Source organism: Myotis lucifugus, unplaced genomic scaffold (assembly GCF_000147115.1).
Source record: "Myotis lucifugus unplaced genomic scaffold, Myoluc2.0 scaffold_42, whole genome shotgun sequence".
NCBI lineage: Eukaryota > Metazoa > Chordata > Mammalia > Chiroptera > Vespertilionidae > Myotis > Myotis lucifugus.
This window is the reverse complement of record NW_005871090.1, coordinates 3,639,316-3,658,954: the sequence shown is the minus strand read 5'-3', so window position 1 is coordinate 3,658,954 and position 19,639 is coordinate 3,639,316. Positions and strand designations below refer to the sequence as shown.

General features: G+C 40.8%; 1 protein-coding gene across 1 annotated transcript in view; it reads right to left on the bottom strand.

Moving 5' to 3' along the window:
* Nucleotides 1–1,032: 1,032 nt before the first annotated feature.
* SPTLC3 (serine palmitoyltransferase long chain base subunit 3) overlaps nt 1,033–19,639 on the bottom strand; it is a 124,014-nt gene continuing 105,407 nt past the window's right edge. The window contains exons 10-12 of the mRNA XM_006087962.3: nt 10,547–10,682; nt 5,899–6,028; nt 1,033–4,832 (exon numbers count right to left, since the gene is read on the bottom strand). Coding sequence (XP_006088024.1) covers nt 4,719–4,832; nt 5,899–6,028; nt 10,547–10,682 — 380 coding nt within the window. The 3' untranslated portion in view covers nt 1,033–4,718. The remainder of the gene's footprint in view (nt 4,833–5,898; nt 6,029–10,546; nt 10,683–19,639) is intronic.

Sequence of the window (19,639 nt, the reverse complement as noted above, 5' to 3'; positions counted from 1 at the left end):
AATATCTACTGATGGAATCTTATTATATCTGGAACTTGCTTCCAAGTTATCTGGCGGAAATGGGAGTGAAATGGGTGGGGGAAGTAGATGAAGAGAACTGGCTATGAATTGATAATATTTGAAGCTGGTGATAGGTGCATGTTGGCTCATTATACTATTCTCTATGTTACTGTATGTTTAAAAATTTCCATGATAAAACTATTTTTTAAGTGGATGGACTAGAAATATTTTTTAAACAGTTGGACTGCTGTCATTTCAAAGCTGAATTCCTCTACAAGAATTTCCTTCGGCTGAATAGTCTTGCCGAAGGTGGTTGCCTTCCCCACACCTAGCTTGCATCCTGTTACTAGTTGATGGTGGGGAAGAACAGTTGGCTGGCACACATAAAGCTCCTGGCTCTCTCATTTTGCAATTTTGCAATAACTCTAAACAACCATGTCAGTCGTACAGCTCCCATGGAATTAACTAAGGCCTTTGTTATAGCATCACAGTTTGACTTCTTATTTTTCCAATCCGGTTCACTCTCTCCAACCTAGATATTGTCCCATTGGATGTGATCTCAGTGGTGTGCTGGTAAATGTTTAACATCTGGCTCTTCAGATCCCTAATTAGTAGTGTTTGCCAATTTCCATGGTGTAAATATTTGCAGCATGGCCAATTTTAAGCTACCAATGTGATGTCATTGAATGCAGAATTGGAAAGAGATGAGTACAATTGGTTCTTGTGACAAAATGCAAGCTAGCACCAGCCACTCTTGCCAATTTTCCTCACTGAAATTCTTAAATGCAAATTTCTACCTCAGTCTGTTTTTTTTAGAACAACCCACTAAATTAACATAAAACCACCAATTATTTTTATATCATCAATTTTGGTATTTTGTTTATTAAATAAACTAACATTTCACAGACAGAATGAAATGAAATTGGTCACCTCAAATGTTTCAGTGAAACACGCGCGCGCGCACACACATACACACACACACACACACCACAACACTGTAAGACAACATTCCACAAAAATTGCTTAGAAACATTTAAAATACAGATGCCTTTTAATTTCCTAAACAATACACAGCTGCAAAGGGCCTGAGACAACAGACTTCAAATATGTTGTTCTTACTGAGACCAGTAAAATGGCCAAGAAATCACTAGATAAGCTCAAAATACAATTGTTATCATTGCTGTAAATAAAAGATATACTTAAGAGTTAAAGTTTTATCATCAGAGCTTTAGGTCAGAGTAACCCACTTATATTTGCTGTCTCTGAAGAAAAAATAGAGAGGGGCATTGCATATTTGAAGAACTGTTAAGACTCACCCTATTCAAGAGCTGTTGTTGGAATAAATAAATAATCAAAGGTTGAAGGTTTTTTAAAGGGGTAGAAGAAAAATAAACAAGACACCACATTCAATGGAACAAAGTGATGAAAGGAAAATGAACATTTTGTAGGAAAGAATACAGAGAAGCATTCGAGAAGGAAAAATTTATTCAAATGAATATTCAAGTGAATATTCTTCAATATTAGATTCCTTGTTGTAGGAAATGAAGATACCTGGAAAATAGGAGCGAAATGTCCAATTGAGTAGGAAAAGTTGGAATAATTCACTTTACTTTAGTAGTATAAGTACTCTTAATTATAAACAAAGAGTCAGAACAAAGCTTCTGTTATGTTATTAGAGCCAACTGGTCTATCAAAACAAAAGCTCCAGTAATTATTCTCAAATTATGACATGGATTAGAATCCCCTGGGAAGGCTGATGACAATGTAGATTATTCTCTCTCACTATTCTAATTCAGTAGAATGCTGGTGTGGGACTCAAAGATCTGCATTTTATCAAGCTTTCAAGTAAATTCTGAAGCCTGTGGTTCTCAGGTCAAAACTTGCTGAAATGCAATCCAGCCAAGCATCCATGATACTGAAGTCCCATGATAAGATTAGACATGTGTCCATGTCATTTCATTATGCAAATAATCTTTCTTACAAATAACATCTGGATCCTTTATCTTCTGCTTCCCTGAAGATTATTTTAGGACAACACCTTCCATCTATCTATCAACCAATCATATTTCCATCTCTCTACCTTTCATATCTCTCTACTCTTACTTGCTCTGTAAGGGAAAAGTAAATGTGTGTGTGTGCGTGTGTGTGTGTGTGTGTGTGTGTGTGTGTGTAAATGGGAAGGTTGGGGGTACATAACATTATAGTTCTGTTAGAAATTCTCTTTACCCCCCAAATCAACCAAAGAGACATTTTGGCTCTGCTATACTTATGGAAACTCAGTAATCCCTATTGAATTAAAATCATGGTCTTATTAACCTAGCAGCAGAAGAAAAATTCTCAGTATTCACAATCACCCTCTTAACCAACCTCATTATATATATGCACACTTATATTGCCAGCCCAGTGGGACCTGGATCCCTCCTAATGTACTGCTTGTGAATCATTCCACTTGGCTTACAGTTGTTCTTATGAGTGTATATTCAACATAGACTCTGACAGAGATAGGCCTTTTATCTTGTACACGAGAAAGTAATAAATTGCCCCAGAACTCTTGGATCTTGATGAAGAGAGAGTAATCTCCCCCTGCCTCCCATGCCAACTGGCTAAGTAATTAGTTTCCTATCATGAGTTGACTCAAGAGCCTCCATGAAAGTAATTATGAGAGTAATTCTTGCTCAAAGAGACACCCCTCTGGAGGCTTAAAACTCAAAGGGTGGGTGTGTAGATCACAGGCACCCAGAATGGGAGGGGATGTTTATTGCTTGCTATACCGTAGGGAGGCCCAGACATGCTGTCGCCCTCTTTGTCTCCTGTTTCTTTTACAGGAATGAAGACGTTTATGCATTTTGGAAAATTAACTAAGATCAATTTCATTGAAATGCACATTTTCAAAAGAAAAGACCTATGTGTCTTTTTTTTCGTTGTACATTTACTCAACATATATTTTCCTTGCACAAGTAATGCTTTACTGGCTCATTGAGAAGAGCTGAAATTTAGTTATCAAATTCAGTCATTAGATGGGGCAACAGCATTTCAGAACCTGCTTTCTCTCCTTCTAACCTAATTGTACATAAAAATTGTTCACGGGGAATGTTATACTACTTAAAAACATTCGTGATCCACTTTTAAATTGTTGTACCTACTAGGGATTATAATTTCCTAAAACTTTCCATGCAGATCATCTTTCTCCTTTAATAACTTTTGAACATCAGGGAATGTTGCTACATCCAACACCGGTGCTTGGGGTTGAGTTTCTATCTCAGTGCACAGCATGAAAGCTTGGGTCCATGTGTGTCACACAAAGTCAAACCTCTCTTGAAGTGATTTGTTTATAGTGTCATTTGATGGAGTGGAATGTTCTGTAACTCATTCAAACTATTACAGAAGCTTTGCTAAAAGGTCACCACTGCTCTTTAGAGTTTCCAAATCTGTGCACCATCTGGGAGCTTGTTAAAGATAAGGTTTTCCACTGGCTTTTTCCATACCAACTAGATCCAATTAGCAAAGGGGTGCTATTCCAGAGGAGTTTGTGTTCAGAGACACACACACACACAGAAGGAGAGAGAAAAAGAGAGAGAGAGAGAGAGAGAGAGAGAGAGAGCTGAAGTAAATTACAGTTAGTTGCCAATAGTGCACAAGTTCACTGTGCACCAAATTGAAGTGCATTTGGCAGATGACAGCACTATTTAATGTTAACAGGCCTAAATGGGGATGGGGGGTGTCAGTCTTAAAAAAGTTGAATATTTGCTTTTAGATATTTTTAAACCAATTCTTCAAGTATAGTCATGGGAGTCAACTCTCAAGAAAATGAAATCTCACTATTTACTCAAAATTCAATAGGAAAATGTCAACCCATTCCTTAAAGTCATAGAGACTACGCATGCTAAACATTCACTCTACATGGCACCAAAAATGTTCAAATGCTTCTAACTTCATGGTTTTAGTTTAGGCCTAAAATTGGCTTCTGCTTGCCGTCTACCCCCTTCCTTATGAAACACACATCTTGAATTTTCCAAACCTTAAAAGCTCAGCTGTAAAACTGTAGGAGGAACCAGCAAGAGGAAAAAGAAAGTTTCCTTCAAAGACGTCTCTAGGTGCTGCTGGCCAGTTCTGCTCTCTCCCTCAAAACACTAACTATGGCTTTTGACACTTGTCCTTGGAAAAAGTCCAAATGTGGCAAATGGTAGAAGCAACATTTCTTTACTTTCCTGCCTGGAACTTCCTGTGATACATGAGTTCTAGATGGTGCTTTCACATGGGAACAAGGAGGTCTGCAACTGACCACCACGCTGGCCCATCCAGAGATGGAATAAGTAAACACACAGTGAGATCTATGGAATTAAAAAATGAAACCCTCTCATTTGGTTGGAATTCCTGAAAGGATCTGGACTAAAGAGGCTGCACAGTAGCAGCTAAAACACAGGCTTATTGCCATTACAAACATTATAAGAAGGGTGTGTGTGTGTGTGTGTGTGTGTGTGTGTGTGTGTGTAGCAGGTTACTTGGGAGAAGAAAAACATAAATCTGAAACCGTATTTTTGTCTCTACAGTCCTGAGTTGGGGACATTAAGAACACAACAACGTCTCCCTCAGTTCAACTAAGCCGGTTTGAAAACCAATTGTCCTTAGAAATGGAGAGAAATGCACTTATATTCTTTTTGAGGCAAAGAGAGAATTTTTCTGGCAAAGTCTTTAGGTGCCAATCAGGACCTGGGAACTTAATCATCAAGTTCAAAGCTTGTTTCATCATAGAGTTCGGGGCGTGCTGACTTCTTGTTCCGGGAATATTTCAGGTGCAGGAGATCACCCATCTCATCTAGGGCTTCCAACACCTGTAAAGAGATCACCTTCCATTAGTCATCTTTGAACCTCCAAGTGGCTCTGCTCTCCAGTGCTTCACAGAGAGCTACACTCTTCTTTTCCCAGCTTCTTTGATTTTAAAGAAAAGAAGAAAAATCCAAGTCATTAAGGTACGGTGTATAAGGCATCCCTAGAGGAATGTTAGGTGCTAATTCACTTTATTTCATATTCTTTGTCTAACTCCACATAATGAATGCGTCACTTATTTTGGTGGTATGAAGAAAACAATAAAAGTATCTGACCCATGCTACCCTTTAGCTTTATTTTAAAGTTTAATGACTTATAGGTAAACTTGTGGAAGAAAAAGATAAAGTTTCCACCTTCATGTTCCTGCAATCATATAAATTTCCTTTCCAAGATGAACTTACTCTATCTAGTATTATCATTAGTTTCTTATTTTTTATTGTCTGCTCTCAGACTTTTTACTTCAGGATTTTTCACATAGTAGACACTCAATAGTTTGCTAAATTGCATTGACATTATAAGAATGTTCCATCAACTCCAAACTGACTGAGATGGCTTAGTTCTCTGATATTATTCATCCACATAAAGATTTAAATCAAAAGACAATGAAATGTGGTTTTAAAATCATTAATACTTCCTGCAAATAGCTGCCTTTGTTATTAGTTTTCCAACATGTTGCCTAGTTGGGTTATATGTTATTATGATGAATTTGGTGGCTATGAAAAATGTTGTGATGCAGGCAGATGATGCTGAAAAAGCATGTTAGATTAGCTTTTGCATTTAGAACTAGTGTAAATAGCACAACATTTGGCTACTCAGTCAGTCTTTTCTATAAAAACCAAAACACTGACTTGACTCAGGTCTTCACTAAACTGATTTTTTTTCTGTCTACTGAGTTGATCACATTGTTGGACAGTGTTGGCATACCCTTGCTTTTAGCAGTGAGCGTTATTGGTGTTATTTTCCTCAATCTCCCAAGAGAGGCCCAGGGAACCCTAAGCTAGTTCAATAAAAGAACATGCTCAGAATCCAAGGTACCGGTACTGGAGATCCCCTGGCCTGTGCTGTACTCACCGTGTCTAACATCTCTCGGGTATGTGCTGCTGAAACGCAGAACCGTGCCCTGGCTTCCGCTAGGGGAGTAGCTGGAAATCCAACGACCACTACCCCAATCTTTCTGTTTAGTAGGTGCCTTGCAAAGGCCCTAAAGAAAAGACAAAAAAGGAAGTTTACTGGGAGATGACAACATCATACTGTACAAAAAAGAGAGAATATGACTAATTGACTTTTTCTTAAAAAAACAATCAATACAAGATGATTGAAGTTATTAAGCATCTGTCAAACACAATTCACAAAGAAATGGGACAGTCACTTGATGGCACCAGAGTGTGTATATTATGGATCCTGGCACACTCATTGAGTAATCTTGAGTACCGAGTCTCTGACATTGAACAGAAAATGCTGATGGACGTGACCTTGATTTAACAAGTCTGCACTGATGTTAAATCTTTTGTCTGCAGGATTCCTAGGAATAAAAACCAAACAGCTAACACAGTGCAATTACATAAAGAAAGAATATACATGATGCTGTCCCCCCGCCAAAAAATGTATACACACTGTAACAGCTGATAGCTCAATTTTGAAAAATGAAATGTATTTTAATAAACATTGCCTTTATAACTATTCAAAGTGTATGTATGTATTTTTGGGACACTATCTATATTAAATGCACACCTATATGTTTTAAAAACATAATGCTAATGATATAGTATGAAAATTTCAAGAAACCTGTACCTAATGACTGTAATTTGAAGACCAAAGTCAGAAGGTCTGCAGGAGCCAACCCCAAGCCATATTCTTACTCCAGAACCAAATATTTTATTAAACCAGAAAATAGCAAGGGTCTCCTCATTTCTTTGTGTGAATGAAGACTCCAGGGAAAATAAATTCATTAACTGGTTAAAAGGGAAGTGGGACAGGAGGGAGACAGGGAAAGAAATGTACACGCACAGGGAGGCTGGCTGGTTGTAGGACAATAGTTTCACAACTGCAAAGCTTCCTGATGCAGGGAAAAACCTCTTAAAGTTACAATTCCTTCCCCTTTACTGCTTCTCGTCTCTTTCTTCTCCAGAGCTAATCTCAGTAACAATTCTAGAATATCAGGCTGTCATAGTCTGTAAATTTTTTTCTGTCAGAGCCAAGGTCAGACAAAAAGACATGCCCCAGGTGGATCTGTCCCTCTTACTGAGTGAGGTAAATGTCTCAGATCTGTTCTTAGCATTAAGAGGTTGCTGGTGTCTTATTCTGTGACAGCATCACAGAAACCCTCCAGTCATAACTCAGGAAGAATTCTTGAACCAGGCTGAGAGCAAGCCTGCTCATTTATTCGTTCCTCTCGCCCTTAGGCTGTCTGCCTTTCGGTTGCCTCATGCAGGTTATCAAACGAAGCGATGGAGATTATAAGACCTACCGGACACACAGCCTCTCTGGCCCCCTGGCTGGGATAAGGCCAGATCCGCCCTTTGATTTGGACTGGGAAGATTACAAGGAGATGAAGCTTTCTAACTGAGAAAACTTGAAAACAGAGGCTGTTCTTTCTGCTTCTTGATCACCCTATGGAAGGCTGCCCACGGAACTACACAGGCTGAGAGCTCATAATTGTCTGAGAAACAAGTCAAGTGCTTTTATTGCTGGAGTACAAACCACCTGACCCATGATCTCAGGCCAGTTGTCGGGACTCCCAAAGGAGCGTTTTCACTGTCTGTGAGTTTCTCTTTGTACCAGAGGAAGCGAGTTTTGCCAAAGAATGTAGAGCAAACTCTATGACTGTTGATTCATTAGGCTAATCCGAGGCCTCCCTGGAGCACTTTTGAGCTTAAAACTTACACTTCTAAACTCCACCTCTTTCAGTTAATGCATATAATTGCCCTGAACATTTTCTATAATGAGCCTCCGGGTTTGTACTCCCCAAAGGAAATCAGAGCTGGCGTAGGCTGAAAGAAATGAAATTATGTAATAATAATAATAATAATAATAATAATAATAATAAATATTAGCATTGTTGCCTGCAGCATCAGGGCATCTTGTGTCCCATCATCTTCGACCTGTGTGACAAGGGCCATAAAAGGAAAACGTAAGCCCTGTACCAAATAGTAACTACTATGGATTCTTGATTACTTAAGTGCATTTTTTATAAGTGCAATCACATTCTATTGAACTTTTTAGAAGATCCCAGTGGTAGAGTTGCAAAAGGACTCTTTTCAAAAGTTCAACTGGCTGGAGATTATATTTTCATTCTGCAGTTTTTAAATGAAATCAAAGATTTTAAAATGAGCCAATGAAAGAAGTGCTAACACACTGGCTTATACCATACAGCTAACTCCTGTCTCATGATCTACCTATAAACTTTTGATTGAAGAAATAGCAGAGATAGAAATCAGGCCAGGCAGCAGGGCAAACTCTTGCTAGCAATTCCTGCTAACAATAGATGATATGACCTTTTGTAATTAACCTGTTCTAAGTTTCTTTAGACAACCAAACAAGTTGAGTTTCTGTTTCCATTGTAATGACTGATGCCTTTGGATTCACCAAAGATGACATTAAAGAAGGTTGAACTCATACCCCGCCTTGCTTTAGTGAGATGTGCATTTTCCCCAGTGGACTAAAGCTTGACAGGCTGTGCTATGCAGCAAAAAGAGCTCTGGCGTAGGAGGCCAATGGAATTGGCTTTGAATTCTATGCTCTACTACCTACAACCTGAGTGGCCCTTAGAAAGCAGTTTGACTTTTGTGAATCTTGGTGTCCTCATTTGTAAACCAGGGCTAAGCGTCCTACCCTCAATGGATGACCACTGGGTCTAAGAGCCTTAGGAGCACATCACTGGCATTTAGCAACATTAGCTCCTCATTAAAAACCATTTTAAATTGGAAGACACTAGAGAGTTTGACATATCATCCAGTGTTTAAGATAGCATAATTACCTACTATTTTCCCCAGAAGTTCTATTTTTATTAATGTAACTAAAGTTTTGGAGAGCCATGCAACCATGGTAACTCAATCGTAACTCAATCTTACATTCAGTTAAAACATCATTGTAGCAGAATTAGAAGTAGTAGTAGTAATAATAATGGTCACCACGGACTGAGTGCTTACAGTACACTAAAAACTATATCGAGTGCTTTATACATATTATTAATACTATTAATAATAATAGTTAACACTGAGTAGCTTCTAGAGAAGAGGCAATGCCAAATGCCGACAGACCTCATCTTGTTTAACCTTCACAATGGCCTTATGAAATAGCTACTATTATATCTCATTTCAAAAATGAAAAAACTGCAGCTTCAGAAGGTTGGGTAACTTGTCCAAGGTTTCCCTGGTTAGGAAGAGGCAGAGTCAAAATTATTTTTCAATCCAAATATCTCACTACACCATAGAGCATAACTTTTACATAAAGCTCCTCTTAGTTCTATTTTTAATTCCACATTTACTGTGTCCAGTCAGGCCTCCTGGCACATAAAGGAGCAGACACTCTCTTTCTGTTATGGTAGAGTTGAGTTCTTGAATTTAAATGAATTTGCTTTTACTCTTCATGGACTCTTCTCATTGGATTGATCCATTTCCCAACCTTTGAGATTTTTATGATGGCTTTTATCATCAACGTTGGAACGGTACAGCACACCCCCTTCTGCCACCTGCCAGTATTGTGCACATCACACTCTCAAAAATAATATTTGGTATCTTCATTTGAGTTAAGGATAAAATATTAGGTTGACATGAACTCAATATAGAATCTAGAATCTTCCAGAAAACACCATTTCCCCAACAACTCTGAATAAAGGTAGGTTTTCTTTAGTGCCCTCTAAAATCAGAGGGTAAAGGGCTTTGGATTATCTGCTACTTTGAATCACCATTGTCACCCCTCCCTGCCATTAGCACAGAGCAGTATCCCGTGTGACCTTTCCGTAGCACGCTGTCTTCTTGCCACTCCAGGCAATGCAATCCTGACCCAGATCTGTAATCTGTGGCACACTAAACAACTCACACATGTTTTAACTGCTTGGGATTTTGCTGTGGTAAAGTGACACAGAAGCATACTCTGAAGAATCAATCTATTAACTCATTCCTACCCATCACAAGGGATCAGTGGAAAACAACTCCAACTAAGCTCACAGGAGAGGCATTAAAATTTGGTGTTAAGAGCGTGAGCGTTGGAGCAAGTCTAGGTTTGGATTGGCCTCTTGGTTTTACTACTGCTTGACATTGAGCAAGCTGTTTACCTGCTCTCAGCCTCAGTTTCCCCACACTTAAAGCAAGGCTGCCTTCTTCTGAGGATGGCAAGTGTTCAATGGGAGAAAGCACAGAACCTGGTCATGTTGTTTTTAAATATTAGGAGAAGTGGTCTTCAGAATTCCTCTTTGAGAAAGATCTTAGGGCAGGAGGTGGCTCAGGATCATCCTTGATTTACTGTTGAGCTTTAGGAGGGGTAGGTGATTCCCCTAAATTCACAGAGCTTGGAAATGGTGGACCTTAGCAATTGTGAAAAGACCCTACTGATAGGCCACGTGGCTTCTGAGCAGCTCCACAAGTGAAATCCGAACTCAGCACCTGTCAAAAGCGCACGATCAAGGCCTACACTGCAAGAGCCTCAGTGTCAAAAGCACCATCTTAGTCAGATCACCTTGAGGCTTAAGCATTACTCCAAGAGTCTGTTGGATACTCACGCTACTTTACCAGGCATGTAAAGGAGCAGGGGGACCACAGGAGATTCCTCATTGCCATAGATAATGAATCCCATTTCGTTCAGTCTCTGTCTGAAGTATCTTGTGTTTTTTGCAAGTTGCCGTACTCTCTTTAACCCTGAAAGGAGACAGGCATGAAATCCATCAATTACCACCAGGAAGAGGGAAGCAAAGGTCAGATAGGCTTGGCAAGCACTCCTAAGTCTTTCCACAGGCCTGCAGTGTTAGTTGGGAGAAGGTGGAAGTGGGTGGGAACGTATCTCCTGGTAAGTAGGTGTGGGCACTAATGCCTGAGAACTGCCCTGAGCCTGGAAGATAGGATCTAGGGGCAATGGTGCTTCCAGGTACTGCTAGCAACTAAAGGTAGGCTGTAGAATTGCAGTGGGGTGGGGTGGGGTGGGGTGGGGTAGTGGGGAAGGTTCTAGCAAGAAGGAATGAGATGAATTATCATTTACTAGGTACCCATTGTGTATGAACTCTGCAGTAACTGCTTTAAAAACATTAACTTAAGAGGAGTGACATAAGAAATCTCTCTCTCTCTCTCTCTCTCTCTCTCTCTCTCTCTCACACACACACACAAACACACGTATTATCACACTAGTTGTTAGTAGAGGCTTTTAAGCCAAGCTGAGCTGGTCCATTAAATTGCCCCTCATCTAAGTCTCTAATTAAAGAACATGTCATCCAACCTGAGTTTGAAGGGGTAGCACTTAGCACTTTCCTGGACAAGACAGGTCCAGTGGAAACCAGGACTATTTTGTGAGGTATTTGATGGTGGTAGAGTAATAGAGGGAAGGGAAGAGGGAGACCTCTGCCTTCCCCAAGCAGAAAAAAATGACAGTGTTGACTCCAAGCAGAAGGTCAAGCAAAGGTATGTGTGTCCATTTCCAGGTTACTGGTGCTTTTGCTCTAAAGTTTATCTTCTGTCCTCAGCATGTGTCCATTGGGGAGGTTACACACATGAGACAACCATGGAATTAAAGAGCAAAAGGAGTTCTGAAGACATTTGTCTACTCCAGTCCTGTCTCTAATCATAAAAGTCAGTAAATCAACCACAACTAGTCAGTAAATCTTCAATAGGAAGGTTGAAAAGAACTGAGTCTTTAACTCCCCCCAGACATCAGTCCAATGTTCACATTTGATGCCAGGTTGCTATTCAGCAGGAATGTGCTGCTACTGCTGACCTCCGTTCAGCTGTCCATTCAAACTGATCAGAGCTGCTGCTCTACCAGTTATTCAATAATTTGAACATCAGTCCTGGTTGTCTTTAGTTCTCCAGATGTACAATGGGTAAAATATTTAGTAAACATGTCCTCTAGTTCCTCCTTAGAGAGATGGCCCTAGATTGTGCCTTGGCAATGGGTTAAGCAGTGGACATCTCCTGCTCAACATCCTTCCTCCAGGGGACCATGATGTGAATTTAGGTAGAGTTCACCCTGCCTTCCCATTTCTTGATTATTGGTTCATGATGGAACACAACCTGGGCCTATAAGAGTCTTTCAGATCCACTGAGGAAGAAGTATAAGAGTTAGGTCAATCTCAAGCTACATCTGTCACCGTATGGAGGAAACCGGATTGAAAATGATGCTGACCCAGAAGAAAGCTAAGACACAAGTCTGCAAGAGGCCTGGTAGCATCATTGAAACTCTTGGGTTTATTCATGCCTAAGTGAGTCCATTCCCTGGACTGGCCCTGTTGTGTGAACCAATACATTTATTTTTCTTACTTAAGTTACTTTGAGCTGAATTTCTAACACCTATAACCAAATGTGTCCTGAGAAATATAGGTAGGCCACTAATTGGATGAGGTTACCTCTAAAGGACAATAATAATATCAACAACAACAGTAATTGTAGCTCACAAATATGTAATATCACTACTGTTATAAGCACTTGATATTTAATAATGTATTTAGTCCTTTAAAAACTCTATTGATATAGATGTTATAATCTCATGTTATACATGAGGAAACCAAGTAACTTACCCAAGTTCATACAGTTAGTAGGCAGCAGAATCAGAATTTAAACCCAGGTAATTGGGTTCTGGATTCTGTATTGTTAACCCCTGTATTATGGTACTCTCCCCAAGAGCAGCAATGAATAATGTCTGGCTAGATAATGAATGGTAGCCATCTCTTTTCCTGAAGCTCAATAAAATTGATCTCTGCCAGCTGTTAGGATCACTGTTCTACCATTTTTTTTCAGCAGAGGCAGTTGAAAGGTTGAAGCTCTAGACAGGTTCATGTTGTGAGGGGTGAGGTAGGATATCAAGTCTGGACCCTACCACAGAGAAGAGCTGGCAGACCCCCTTCACTTTGGATCAGGGACCTGAAGGGCTAATTCTGAAAAGTCATGGTGAACCAAAAGTAGACAGCCCCCCAAATGGCATTTTCTTTATCCAAACATATAGCATTTTTAAATTAGGCTCTATCATTCCCCAAATACATCAGATCTTCTTTTCAGAATTTTTCTTTCCTCATCAGACCCACATCTACTTGACCTCTGTGACATTTTCAGTGAGTTAACAATATATGTCAAGTAATGAAGATTTAATTGAGTGCAACACCAACTAAGGAGAATGATGTTGAATACTACAATTGTCCTTTCTTGTTTTCTGTTATTATCTCTCACCCATTCCCAGTTCTCAAGGAAGATACCTTCCCAAGTCTACCAGCTCTCAGTAAGCATGTCATTATAAAAAAAGAAAGCATCTGGCTTATTGTACTTCCTCAGGAAAGCTGACCTCTTAGCCCCATCATGCTGGCCACAGCTAATGGATGCAAGACATCCTTGATCTGAGGGCAGTACATTTGGATATTGGGCAAGGATCCATGAATTGGTCTATCACAGGAACTTTGCCATAGAGATAACAAATATCAATTATACCAATAAAATCCTCTTACTCTGTAAAGTGTGAATGTGAAAACTTTAGAGGGAACCAACAATTGGTAGTAAGACTAGATATTGAGAGACAGAGAGAGACAAGCTTATTATCAGAATCTATAAGATAGAGGAAGCCATTGATAAGTAAAAGCTATGGTAACCCATGAAGTAGAGAAGTGGGCAGGGAAAAGTTAGTAGAAACAGGAAAAAAGAAATAGGAAGAGGGAAGAGCTTATAATCTAGTGGGAGACAGAAAATCAAATCATCATAAATGGATGTAAAATTATAGCTCTGATGAGTCCTGTAAAAAATGCTATCTGGTATTATGGGAACCCGTGTCAGACTGTACCAAGTCTGAGGAAGCCAATACGTAATAAGTGAGCTTAGATCTGAAGGATGAACAGATGTTAACCTGGCAAAAGAAAAAAAAGCACCCACGAACAAAAACAAACAAAAACAAAACAAAACATCAAACAGGGGAGAGCATTTTAGGCACAGGAAACAGAACAGGTGCAATGGTCCTACAGTTTGTAGAAAAGAGTGGTTGAGAACAAGGTATGATAAGGCTGAAACTTTGGGTAGATCGTCTAAAAAAAGTACAGAGATTGAAAAACCCAACACTTAATGGCTGGGAAGAGAAGGATGAACTTAAAAGGTAGATAAATAGCAATTGAGGAGGGAGAAGATAAATCAAGAGATAAAATAGTGTTCATGGGCTTTATCAACATGGCCATATTTGATAACCTTTACTTTCAAGTTCCCGATTGAGACGTTGGTTTTTTAAAAACAAGTAGTTGCAAGTATGATTTAATTTAATATATGTTTCTATTTTCCCACTCACCTTATTCCCCCCCACCCCCCACAAATGATAAGCTTTCTTTCCCAAAGTTCCAGATTTGAAACTTTAATTCTAGCAAGGGAGTACGAGAGGTATAGAAAAATTTGTATACATTTTATAGACATAACCTCCTCGGTGCTTAAAAACTTGTTTTGTGACATGCTGAGCATCCCTTGGAAACTAGTTATGTGTACAGGGAGAAATCTATGTAAAGAAAAGAACTAGAAATTAGGAATGAGAATATTTGTCTTTGTATTAAAACATTTCATCCATATATCGACTCTGTGTATTAGAACATGAAAAGCAGGGGGCGATTGTGGACAGGAAAGAAAAAGAAAAGAGGGCTGGAGTAAGACATGTTTTAGAGAAGGTGACTGAAATGAAGGCACAGATATACATCCCAGCCACCCAAATGTATTCCATATGGCCTGTCCCCTGGTGCATTCAGCTCTTTTGTTGATCGTTAGTTGCACAATGAATAGATGACTTCATCAGGCTGGGTCTGATGATTCTTAAATGATCCCCCTCAAAGACTAGAAGGATTTCCTGGCCTGGAAGTGCATGAATGACTTAAATTGCTTTTCCCAATGGCATTATCTTTGCACTTGCCCATAATGATTCATCTATCATTGGGCTGCCCAGCTACTTAATTGGCCCCGTCTGTCCCCTCTGCCTTGATTAACCCAAGTAACTGAATCATCAGCTAATGTCATCACTTTACTGCTTCTAGATCCTTTGGAGAGTTGACCAAACAGATCAGAATATCAGTCCCAGGGGTCGTTGATTCTTAAGAACTGAATGTTTTATTCTTGCCCTGTCTCCTATCTTTGAACCATTTAGCACAGCACGGATTACAAGCCATTATGACACACTTTGTGGTCACCATGTTTTCTCATCTAGGTCACTATAAATGCCTTTGAGGTCTTTTGAGTTGGCCATGATACAGCTCCTTTCAATTACTCTATTGCTCACTCTTTAAAATTGGAAACATTCTCCTACTCCTGGAGGGCCTGGGGGCAGAGAGGAATTTGTACATATAAAATGCTACTCATCTAGACAGGATGTGGGTGATTTTATTAATTACGTTGTGCTTTGAGATCCTTGCTGGAAGAGTGCTTTGTAAAAGTAGAAGGTATACTTAGCACTTGGGCTTTCCTACAGGGACAGCCATGCCAGGATGACATGGAGACTGGCCTTTGCAGCCACAATCCCTTCTCAACATGCAAAATCCATCACTCATTTCTGATCCTTCTTCCACCTATTCCATAGAAGACAGGGAAGGTCCCTGAGCAGATAAGTGAATGAGCTTATCTCTTATGTAGGGTTCTGGAGAGTTTATCAAGTGTTTTATTTTGCTTTATTCTGGGTTCTCCGAAGAGGCTGTTGAGTGAAAAAAGATAGGCTTTAAAATTAAATGGTCTAAGAATCAAACTGTACCTGGACAACCTAAGGCCTTAAAACCTCAGTTTTACCTGTAAAATAGAGATAAATAAGCCCATCTCCCAGGAACATTGAGAGAAATAAAGGGATTAATGCAGGAAAAGTGCTTACTACTATGCCTGGCATATAGTAGGTGCCTGAAAGGCCATTATTCCCTTCCTTTTCACAGGGCAGCAGTTCTCAGCAGCCTGGGTGCCACCTCAGAATCATCTGGAGAGCTTGGCAAAGTCCGATGCCCAGCCTGCACCACACACAATATAAATGAGGTTCTTTTGGGATGAAACTAGGCATGAGTTTTGGTTTTTACAAGTTACAGCCAAGGAGACTCCGATGATGATGCAGGGCAGTGTTAGGTGCCCGATTGTGTCCTGGCTGAGTCACGCTCCTTGGTTGGACATGGAGAGTAAAAGATGGGCTTATGTCATAGTTTCTCATTTGGCACGATGACAACCCAGCGGTTACTGAGTGCTTGGGCTCTCAGATAGTACATATCATGGGGGTGACCTGCTTCTCTGACAGCTATCTGCTCCAAAGCGCTCACTCAACTTGAGGTCGACCCCAGTGTCAACCTCACCCCTCTCGTGAGGGTGGATGAAATCAGGGATGAACTCATCCTGGCAGATGACCTGTATGTTGCTGTTCCATCCATTCAGATTTCTAGCTGTGTCGACTTGAGAGATGGGCTAGGTTAACAGAGGCCACAAATACCTTAACCTTCCCTCCAATGCTGTTAAAACAAAAACAGCTGGGGCAGGGGAAGGAAAACAAATAAAACACAAAGCATCCCACTACAAAGCCCCGCAGTCCCCTAATAAAAACAATCGTCTGTGGCCTTTCCAAAAATATGTTTGAGACAACTCCGTCTCCAGAGGGCCAGAAGGAATTGCGGACAGTGGCGACTCCCAGAAAAACCTGTCAAAAGCTAAAGAAGGAAAATTTCTTTTCGGCTGAACCATCAGCATGCAAAACAGGAGAGACAAGAAGCATTTCCCCCTGTGAGACTAAGTGAAAGAGGCGGATTTGTGGAGCTCGTGAGCCAACACCAGTGCCCCTCTCTATTTTCTGCAGACTTTGCAAGCTGATTTTTGAACAGAGGAAACATGAATATGCCCAGATGCCACGGGGTGACTTATTGTATTATTTTCCAAGTTTCAAAATGCACAGGCAGAAATACACACTGCTCCCCCCCTTACATTACTTCGCATACCACCACTGGCTCAATGGCCTCAAGCACACGCCTGGGCAGCGTTGCTCGGAAAATGTGGTCCTTTTCTTCAGGGATGGGAAGAATCTTTCCATAAAACATGTCTCACCCAAAATCCAAATTGATATCAGCGAATGCCTGCAGTGTTCAAAGAATGCCTGATCTCCCTGCCTCTTCCCCCTTCTTTGTCTGCCCGGTCAGCCTTGCTTCTCCCCACATGGAGAGGGGGCAGGAGGCGGAGGGGAGTTTGCGAGAGACCTTGGAGTAAAGTTTCAACGTGGCAGCAGGAACCCAGCGTCTATTATTTTAAGCTCTGGACACCAGACGGGACATTTTGTGTCCAACACACTCAGGGGCAGAGAGATCTCAGTAAAGATCAAGAGGCTACAGAGCGGCAAGAATCATAAGAATCACATTAGCAGTGACAAGCTTCTCAGTAGGATGGAGAAAGCAGTGTTTGGAGTGGTTTGCTGAGAGGAACGCACTTTTTTTTTTTTTATCAGGCACTGGAGCGCTCCCTTTTGATGTCCGGATTCCAAGGTTATGGCAGGTTTTATAGTCACATACACATGTTCCAAGGACTCTCCAGGCCGCTCAGTCCTACCCTGTGGAATGCGTGCAGGAGCAGGCAGGCCGGACATCAAGGGCAGTGGCTGTCTGCATGGCCTGATTTCAAGGGCCCTGGGAAGACACTGCCACCTCCACCTCCCCACCCACCCACTGCTGACCTATACCATCAGGGGCTTAATCCACAAGGAGGGGTAAAATGGACATCTCTTGTGCACCTATTATGAGCCAAGGAGTGTGTTTTGGGGCCCCCTGAACAGATGAGGAAACTGAGGCTGGAAGATCACTGATGCGTTACCCAGCTGACCTGGAAACTGGCTGTGCCTCTGAGTCTATCAAAGCCTGCTCTTTGGAAAGAAGCTGGTAAACTCATTCCTGATGAGGTGTGAATTCCATGATTCATGGGTTCATACATTTCACAAATGAAAAGCACTCACTATGCACAGGAGCCCGGCCAGCTGCCAAGGTGGCGTAGAAGATGGAAAACTTCCGAGGCTGTTTACAAAGAAATGACCCACTAGTTACTAGTAGACAGGGCAGGTATCAGATGATTCACACTTGAGAACAAGAGCCATGAGACAAATACAGATGAAGTTAGCAGGCTGTTCACATGTGAGTACTTCATGTGTACTTACAGGAAGAATAATGTTGGCTTGCATTAAATAGAGAGCAGTATCTTCAAAAGTCACTAATTATGGGACTTTTACATGCGGAATGGGGTAATTTGGAAGGCTAGGATCCTTCTGGGAACCTTGTAAATCAGCAATTCTTAAGCAGGAGGACACACAGAGTCTTTCGGGTTTGTTTTTTCTCAAATACACCCAGTAAGGCCCTCTCTGTAGAGATTCTGCTCCAAAAATGATACTATTATTTCATTTCACAATATTAAATTATTAGTTTTCAGAAAAACTCTCTGGGTAACTGCAGTGTGCATCCCAATGAAGAACCACCACTCCAAGTCACAAATTATACTGTGGGTTTTTGAGTCTACAAAGATAATAAGGCTGATCTTAATTGAAGACACCAGAGAACAATTTAGTCTCGGTATTTTGCTCTCCGTCAACAGATCTGTGCCTCAAGTTCCATCTGATTTTTTTCTTTTTTTCTATGAAGATGAACAAGCCACTCATTATCTCTGAGCCTCGATTTACTAATCTGTTAAATGGGGATGATCACAATAGCTGCTTCATCTGTTTCCCAAGATTTTGGGGAGTGTGCTATTAAGCAACTGTTGTGATCAATGGTGGATTGAAAGGTAAAGGTATCTACTATTTTCAAGGAGCATATATGGTCTAGTCCAGTGGTCGGCAAACTCATTAGTCAACAGAGCCAAATATCAACAGTACAATTATTGAAATTTCTTTTGAGAGCCAATTTTTTAAAACTTAAACTATATAGGTAGGTACATTGTTATTAACTTAATAAGGGTACTCCTAAGGCTTAGGAAGAGCCACACTCAAGGGGCCAAAGAGCCGCGTGTGGCTCGCAAGCCACAGTTTGCCGACCACGGGTCTGGTCTATAGTCACGAAAAAAAAAATCATGTAATTATAAAGAAAGGTAGAAAATTGAATGACCCGTGGAAGATATGCTCTGGGAGTTTGGAGCAAAGACCTACAGGTGATGGGTTAACATCTTGTGCATGTAATTTTGGAGACGGTGGGTTGGTTGTCACTAACTTACTTATCTAGAATGCTTGGATTACGGCTACGAGACAGACCAGTGAAGTCAGACCATTGGGATCTGCGAGTTCCACCCTAAGGGCTGGAAGGTTCTGGTGAGTCATAGAGAGCCACGGCAGCATCAGGAGCAGGAAATGCCACGTTCCGGGGGAGTTAGAAAGAGAAAAGCTCATTGTGTATTGAGTATGGATTCAGAGGAGGAAAACCTGGAGGTGGCAAGTCAAGGTAGGAAGCCAGAGTGGCAGCAAAAGTCTGTGTGTCAGCAACTGTTCTGATTTGTGGCAAGAAGGCAAAGGAAGCAGCAATGGGCAGGCTCTGCGTTGAGCAACCGGGTTATTGGGGCCTCTGAAAGGCTCTGAGAAACGATGCAAATGAAAGTGGCCACCAGGAAGCCTCATCCAAGGCAGCTGCCTACATGATTCAAATATCTGGTTTTCAAAGTGTTTGCTGGGAGGTGCACTGGGA